The following is a 9,115-nucleotide window of genomic DNA, read 5'->3' on the forward strand; positions in this document are numbered from 1 at the left end:
TGAAGGATCGGAGGGGAGGGAAATGAGCAAGCAAAACAGTAAAACTAGGGGTGAGATTAGCTAGCAATGGTTACCATGTTTCTTAAATCTTTTCTTAGTGGTCAAAAAAAAAAATAGTACTTCTCTACTTTATTTTTTATTTTTTATTATCGAATAAGGATTTTTGCATTGTTACTGTTTATATTATTATTATAAAATAAGCATTTACATTCTTCATTCACTTACCTAATGACTTTTTTTCTTAGCCTATGAATGAGCTCTTTAGGTCACTGAAAGATCAACTCTTTGTTTTACTGCAAAAACTTTTCTCCAAGGTTGTTTGCTGCTGCTTTAAGGAAGTCATTAGCATGTATAAAGTCACAGGAAAAGTAGCCTGTGGAAAAGAACAGTTTGATGATGCTGACAGAAAGGGTATGTATTAGAACAAATTCCCTAAATATATGGACAGGGATGGATCCAAAGGGGAAAACAGACTTCATCCTATAATGGGAAAGCACACAAATACAGATGCTAAGACATAGGAGCCAGAATAAGACTAAGTGAGGTATATAAGCAACCCCACATATAGTAACATTCTAAACTTCGTCATGAAGTGGCCATTATTCAGAGTCAACTCAGGGTACACAGCCTTCTTCTAAAGCTAACAGAGCATTTCCTGGTCCTCTGCCCCAGTTCTCAACATGCCTATCCTCTTCTTCCCTATTATTACTTTATATTCTTTCTTCTACCTTTGCATTTTGATGAGAAAATTGCGATTGGTGGAAACCTCACTCCCCAATCAAGCAAGTTTTGACCTAAGCTATTATCTTCCCATAATTATTCTCATTACCGGCAAGGCTTACTGTCATCAACACCCCATGACTCTAATTCCTGCTAGTGGGAATAAAGATTTCCCAGTAAGCATACCATTAAGTGTATTTGGATCAACAGCCATTTCTGTTAAGGTCACCATCCTGAATTTTGCCAATAAGAATATTATATCCTACTGAATCCCTCTCTCATCTATTTTTTAATACCATCAATTATACCAGACTATCACTGCATTCAACAAAATCTTCCTTTTGTTAAATTCTCCTGATGATGCATGCAACTACTACACAAGGGATGAATGTTTTAAATGCAGAGTAGTGTTTATTACTTTTTCATTATCCTGTGCCTGTATATAATAGATATTAAAATAAAGGTATATGGAATTCAGTTTTTCTTGACAACTTGACTCTGTAAATTCAGGGTTAGTTCTTGATCTTCTCACTTCTTTGAAACATATATGTACAGAATTTGGCCAAATACAGATTGTTAATGTCTCCTGCTTCAGAAAAAGGGATCATGCATTTAATAATCTGACAATTATATTTTAGATCACAGATTGCTTACATACATGTGCAATTAAAAGATCTAATAACTGCAATCAAATAAACAAAGTGATTCACTTAAATTAACTGAAGCATCTTGTTCAAATATATTTTCCTAGGAGCTCAGAAGCACCAACTTTACTTCAAGCAAGATGTCACTAAAATTACACTTATTCAATTGAATTTTTAAAATTTCATACCTACTGCAAAAACCTACTGGCATGCACTTGGCTACCCCACATAAATAAAATATTTTACTATTTACTACATTTTGTAAATTACTTATTATGCAGTGACTGTTTTGTTTCAGGTATATTCGGTCTCTGACTTCCTATGACCTTCACATATTAAAAATGAGAATGTTTCATTTAAATTCATTACAAATTAAGTAAAACAGGCTCATCTCTGGTAAGGCCAGCCTAAATCACTGAAAAAAGTTAATTTATACAACTTACATCATTGTTCTGTGAGAGTTGAGAAAATTTTCATGAAAACAGTAGCAATATGAATTAAACCTTGAAGTTAAACCTTTGTATCCACAGGAAAAAAAGAAAGGTTTTTAAAGTAGTAGGTAGAGAGACTAGCACAGGGATAAACAGAGAAACAAGATAATAAAAGAAAAAAAAAAATGGGTTAGTGCAAACTGCAGTAGCCACTTAATGCAGTAATCCCCTGTTCTCATCTTGGAGCTACTTGGTAGTACAAGGTGATCAATGAAGGAAAGCCACAGATAAATAAAATAAAAAAAAAAAACAGAAAACAAAAAACAAACACCTAAGCACAGAAAAGAAAAACACAAACCTAAGTGCTCTCGTGTTTGGTTTGTATCTTAAAATGAGGTCTCACAAAATGCAACACCATAGCCCTAGAGACTAATACCTTCCAAGATACCAATATTTCACTTCTATTCCTATGCCCTTGGTAGGTATCACTAATCAATCAGATTTAGCATGTAAATTCACATCAATTTGCTAATCCTGTGTTGGAATGAATGTATGCTACCTGAAACCTTGCTATCTAAACCCGGACTATGAATGGGTTCAGGTAAAAAAAAAAAAAAAATTTTTTTTTTTTTTTAGATAAGGCTATTTGGAGGACATGGTATTTCACACCATATGGACTCTGACATAACAGACTGGAATCTGTTACTCTGACCTCTCACTCTCTGAATTCAGAAAACAAACGGACTCAAGTAGCAAAGAATATCTTTATGTTTTCAGTTTGTTCTTAGATACGAGGAATATAAAACCACCTCTCACACAACTTTTCATAACATACATAGGACCTATTATAATAGATGTCTGATAAAGATATGCATAATTAACCAAACCTAGTTGTTTTCTATTTCGTCTTATAAGGAGGAGATATTATAGTCCATAAACAGAGAAAACTAAAAGTCTCAAGAAGAAAAAATAAATCATGTTTTCAAGTTTCTATTCATATTGGTTAAGTGTTACTCATAGTCAGCAATCAAATGCATTAAGGCCTCAGAGCTTATTGTTCCTTATTTATAATCCTGCCCAGGACAGGAAGATCCTTTCTCCTTATGGTCCATGCTGCTCATCTTAACCTGAACTCTAAGAACCTTCAATAAAGCAGAAGAGAAAGCAACTAAATACACAGAGACTGGTGGAAAAAAAGGCACTGGGTAAGATTTGCCTAGTTCGGTCAGAGATATGGAATAACCATCTTATTGTCTTGTTCTTTAATAGGTATAAAGAACTATCACAATTACACATTAAAAAGTCTACCCTAGATGAAGAGAAAAAGTTGTGAGGTTCAACCCTACACTAAATTATTCTGAAAATACAGCTTTCTTATTTACATACCCAAATTGACAATACAACATCTACTACTGCCTTAAAATATACATTATTACAATAGGAAAAAGTTCCTATGTGAGGTGCTTTTAAGTCTTGAGAACCTCTTTAGAAGCAAAACAAGCACACAAACAGTCCCCCTAGTGCAATCTCTCAACTAAACTCCCCAACAAGAATTGCTGCATAGACTTGCACGGCTCTTAGAATATTTTAAATGTAATACATGCTCAATAAATATTTGCAAACTGAATCTCACATAACAGAAATCTTGCATAAGGTAACAAGAAGTGCGTAACACCTTCAGATTGTCCTCCGGGGCTAACACCCAAGGAAACACAGACAAATCCTAACAATTCGTCCATTGAAAATGTTCTTTTGATTGCTGTGATTAGTTAATTCCATTAGTCTTTCACTGTGGTTATGGTATGCTTTATTACTGCTGTCAATATTAATTTAGTAACAGGGTCACAGAAAGTTAAGCTAAAGGAACTTGCAAGGTCATCTACTATAAACCTTTCATTTTACAGACAAGGAAACGAAGGTCTACTTTTCTCACAATGAACACTTTGGCAGTTGTCACTTCTTTCCCTGGTTCCCTGACCGAAGAAAAGAGTTTTATTGCACTTTTTTTGCTTAGGCTAATATTACAAGGCTAACATTACAAGAGAATGGGCATTCCTCAAACGCCAGTCTCTAACATAGTACTTTGTATACAGCAGGTACTCAGGAGAGTACTTATACGTTGTTCTTGCTTAGTGTTCAAATTTGAGCAAATGACAATGCTCATTTTACTTATTTTCATTTGTACAATTTTAGCATGCAACATTGTTTTTCGAATATAAAAAGCAATGGACACAAGTTTTTACTCAAAGCATTCTTTCCTAACAGATAAAACACTTCTCTGTCTTTTCTACCACTGTGAAGTTCATTTCCCCCAATAATACCAAAAACAAATAGTGAGATAGAACCAAATCAGTTTTGCACATAACATTCAAGACACCTCCCAGTGGGGAGAGCAAATTGGTAAATTATTTATACACACACACACACATCCATTACCTAAGGGCTAAACACTAGGCCAGAAAATCCAGGAGCTTCAAATTGCTTAACTTGCCTTCCTGGTCAAGAGGGAAGACAATTCGATTAGTTTCAAATCACAGAGGACAGTAAGGAACTGCCTTCTTTCTGGAATCACAAACAGTCAGTGTTGGGATGCAACCATCACAGCTGGCCTCAATATAGACAAACAAAAGCACCCTTGGTGTGCCTGGTATGGAAGACAGGCTAAACTCAGGGCAAGCAGCATGTTCAACCAACTAATCAAAAATATATGAAAGCCAGCTAATGTACTAGTCAGTCTCTAATTTTAACACAAAATGAGGATCAGGGACCTATGGTTAAAATAAACTCTGAAGTTGTAAGCTTTACAATAAATGTTTCCCACTGCAGGAGAAGGAACGATAACTATTTCTCAGACACAGCTAATAAATGCCCTGACCCAGAACCAAGGACAAAATGGAACTGCTGAGTTCTAGTATATGGGAAAGAATCAGATCTAATATGGTATCACCATGTAAACCCTTTGGATCATCATACTTTGCTCACTGTAACTAATAAATAAGAAAGTAAAACAAAACTGCTGAATCTGGGTTTAAATTAGAATTTAAAAAACATCCAAATGGTCCACATACATAATTCCACTTTATAATTTTAAGTCTAAAATGTATGAGATTTGGAAGTCTATATGACTTACAGGACTGAATAAAGACAAGGAACTCGCCACAGCACAGCTTCCAGGGTCTGATAATGAAAGAGAAGAATCCTAGCTTTCCTGTCATTCAATTTATCTGTTTCCAAAAAGTGGGTACAACAATGATACATCCTACAGGACTGTTTAAAAAATGGCTAATACAGTCTTACTTACAAATAAAAGCTTATATAAATAAAAATAACAATTGATAATTTAAGAATCCCTGAATTCATCTGTTGAGTAAATACAGTATTAGAATATTTTCTACCATAAAACATCAAGGTTTCTTCTGAATTTCTAGGCAAAGGTTTGTTGTTTATGTTACGGCCTAATTATAAATATGTTAATCGCTCCAACCCATGATTATTTTTATAACTAATCACAGACAGATATCAAATGTAATTTTTTCTACCCTATTTTTTTCCATAGCAATTTTATCCTATCATGGTTTCAAGTAAAACTGCTTTAAAATGGAAAAGAAAGCACTTAGTATACACATACATATATGTAAACTAAACATAAATTTTCTTTTTTCTCTTTTAAACAGTGAAGATACTGGAGATAAGAGGAAAGAAAAACTTGTTTTGGTATTCTTTTTTTAAGTAATTGAACAGGGGTGCAATGTAAGTTCAAGAAGTTTGCAGTGAGGTTAGTTGTGGCTGTTTTAGGTTGCTAGTTTTCTTTTTTTAATGAAAAATTTATATTAGAACCTATTGTTTAGAAAAGATACCATTTTCATAGCACTTTCTGTATTAAAACATATCTCCTAAATAAATCTCCCTTCAAAGTATTATTAAGTGATTTGGACCTTATCTCTGGAGTGGGAATAAGGAAGGTCAAGAATAGTGCAGGCTTGTTAACTTGGATTTAAGTTGATGACATTCATAAAAATATTACACAAATACTACAACACTATCAAGTTGACAGTATCTTTATTTTCTAGAACTACCTTAAAAATTATAAATTGTATTTCCAATTCTTATGAAATATAGTTTCTGTTCTCATTAGATACCATGATTTCAACTTTGAACACTTCACCTTTTTTTCCCCAAAGGCCAATTTAATGCTTGAAATTACAATGGACATACTTTTATCAAACAGCATTTTAGTTTTTTAATAAACAGAATAAATTATGATCTGAAATAATAAATAACTCGTCTAGCTTAAAGACCTGCCTCACATACTATATGTATATATTTGTTGAATAGGACGACAAGTACAGACTTGTTTGTGATCTGCAAGTTAATAATTTAGAAACTATGATCAACCTAAATGCAAAACCCTTTTGATAATTTTTAAATGCCACATTTTGGTTTAACGTAATTTTAAATTCTCATTAGTAATGATACTAAAGGTTGATGTGGAAAGGAGTACAAAACTGATCTCTCAGAGCATTATCAAGTTATAAAATAAATAATAAAAAGATACTGTTCCCTCACAAAATTTGAAATGAGATACCCAAAGAACTGTGATCTTATCTATTAAAAATGGTTTTAATTTAGCATATATACACTAGTTCAAAGGAGGTGGTGGTGAAGGAGCTTTCACTTTTTAGTGTCTTTATTTTATAGTCACTTGATGAATAATATAAATCTAGTCTTGTAGAGCAGGCGCTGAGACTATATATTAATTATATCCACTAATGTTTATTCCAAAGTTCTAAATACAATAAAAAGAAATCATTTTTGCAAATAGGAGTTCTACACTTGAAAAGTAAACACTAGTAAGTGTGCCATTACAATTTTAAAGTAAAGATATAACATTGTATATTTAGGGATTAAGGTGTTTGTTGCCTGCTATTTTTTTCTGAGCAAGTAGCAAAAAATGAACTGTTACTCTACTTCAGGATAAGTTTTTCCTCACATTAGAGTCAGTGCAGTCAAGCTGTAATGAATATGTGTAAATATAAATTATCAATGAAAGAATAATTAAATCACATGACTTACCAAAAAGAGCACTCCACTATCATTATTATTCAGTCAATTGGCTATACAATTTACGCCTATATTAAAAATGTAAAGTGGAGTTTTCTTTCCCCTATTGTTCTCATAATAAGTTAAAATATACATTACTAATTCAACTTTTAAAATGTGCCTTTCTTAAAAGATTTAGTCCTTTAATTTGGCTGTCCCTTACCTTAAATGTAAAAACCAAGGTGTTTAAAGCCATTCAATGATGATTGAATATAACACTAAATTACATCAAGTTAACAGGGGGGAAAAAAAACCCTACTGATTTCAGGAAACCTTGACGGTAAGGCAGAAGATTAACAATCTCTCCCTTTAAATAGAAGCTTTTAAGAGGGCGTGAGGGTATCCATCAAAGAATAAAGGCTTCTCTTGGTCTCTGTTTCACACACACATAGAAGACAATCTTACTTATCTGACCTATTCAAGTTGCCAAAACATAACTATTGATTATGAAAGCCAAAAAAATTCTCCTTCGAAATATCTGAAGTTCATCTTAAAATTAAAACTGAAAGCAAAATACTCAACTGCCAATTACTGTGTAGTAAGAAACTATTAAAGCCTGCACTGACCTACTTCATATTAGCATCATGACAATATGTATGCCAAGAAATAATAAAAATTACTACATAACAAACCTTAATTTTGTATTTAAAAATTGTCACTGTTTCTAAATGTCTAAATACTGTACTGCAATGCTTTTATGATGCATTTATTTTAAAATTGCAATGAAAGTAAGGGGTTTTGATATTTTAGTAGTCATATTCAATGATGGACATGCAAGATTTCATTTTTAAAATCCGAGCTTGTTCTACACCACATTCAATTCTATTTTAAAACTTCTATTAAAAGCAATCTTTTAGACCAAATTCCAAATATTACTTTCCATTTTTAAAACAGCACTACATTTCACAAAATATCAGTTAATGAAGAATCCTACAGAAATGATGCAAGTTCATGTTCAAAGAATATTTACAATTGCTCTAACAGAAGACAGACTTAACACAGTGTTTTAATTATTAAAAGACTGCCACCAGTCTTTCAGAGTTTAACCTACTGCTGAAATATTGTAAATTCTCATACAAGAAAGTACAGAAATAGCAAAGGATATCTCATCTATGGTTTCTAAAAAAGACATGAAATAACAAGACATTTTAAATTAAAACATGTTTTTAAATTAAAAAATCACTTTACAGTGTAAACTACCGCCTTTAAATACCTTATACTAAAGTCCTTTCTTTACAATCATGCAAATAAACTCCCTGGAAAGGAAATTTAATCTCAGAATAAAGAAGGCAAAAACATCCAGAAATAGCAGCTAAACCAACGGAAAGGAAGAGACACATTAGGTTTTGTGCTGCATGTTAATATTCTTACGCACAATATCTGGTGAAAATTCACAATACACTTCTTCCTCCCTGTATGCTTGCAAAAAGGAGTAAACACATTTCACATTCCTCAGTCCCAAATTCATGCCACCATCATGCAATATGACTTAATTTTGACCTACAGTCCTCTTACCCCTAAGTGGAAAACACATATAACTTGTTTATCTACACTCACAATTGAGGAGGGGGTAAAGGCATTTTTTGGCTATGGAGACCAGAGGCTGATGCAAAGTCCCCACACCTCCAGAGGTCCTATAAATATGCACCCGACTCTGGATACCCACATTCAATGAATGCATCAGCCTCCTCCTCCTCCTCCGCCCGCCGCCCCCCACCCCCCACCCCCTTTGCAGCAGAAATGTGTCTGGGCTTTTTTACCCCAGCGATGGAGGATCCTCTTACCAGATGGAGTTCTTGATCTTGTGTTGCAGCGCGCTGGCCTCTGTCCCTGGCAGCCCAGGCACAAGGGCTGGCAGAGCCACCCCCGAGTTAGGGGCGCCGGGGGGAAGCTGCTGATGGGCATCAGGCTGCTGTGGTGGCGGCTGTTGTTGTTCCTCTGCCATCGCTGCTGGAGGGGTGGTAGGGAGGGAGGGAAGATGGGGGCGCGGGGAAGGGTGAGGGAAGAGACGGGGAGGGGAGGACGAAGGGGGAGAGGAGGAGGAGGGGGGAAGGGAAGAGGAGGAGGAGGAGGAGGAAGGAAGCTGAATAAGCTAGGCCTTTACCCCAGGGCTCGAGTAAGTCGCTTTCGCCTGCCGCCTGGGGGACATCACCGGGGAGACCGAGCGGCTCCTCACGGCAGGGAAGCTTCACCGCGGGAGAGGCATGGCGGCGCCCCTCA

At 34.9% G+C, this 9,115-nt stretch overlaps 1 protein-coding gene across 3 annotated transcripts in view; it reads right to left on the reverse strand.

The window, feature by feature from the left end:
- RFX7 (regulatory factor X7) overlaps nucleotides 1-9,115 on the reverse strand; it is a 141,024-nt gene extending 131,909 nt beyond the window's left edge. The window contains exons 1-2 of one of the 3 annotated variants that reach the window (XM_046008551.1): nucleotides 9,000-9,115; nucleotides 8,680-8,842 (exon numbers count right to left, since the gene is read on the reverse strand). In XM_046008551.1, the coding sequence (XP_045864507.1) occupies nucleotides 8,680-8,840 (161 nt within the window). In that variant the 5' untranslated portion in view covers nucleotides 8,841-8,842; nucleotides 9,000-9,115. Of the gene's footprint in view, nucleotides 1-225; nucleotides 371-8,679; nucleotides 8,846-8,999 lie in introns of those variants that run through there. The other 2 variants (XM_046008552.1, XM_046008553.1) reach the window with 2 other exon arrangements.

This window comes from Meles meles, chromosome 6, assembly GCF_922984935.1.
Source record: "Meles meles chromosome 6, mMelMel3.1 paternal haplotype, whole genome shotgun sequence".
Classification (NCBI taxonomy): Eukaryota; Metazoa; Chordata; class Mammalia; order Carnivora; family Mustelidae; genus Meles; species Meles meles.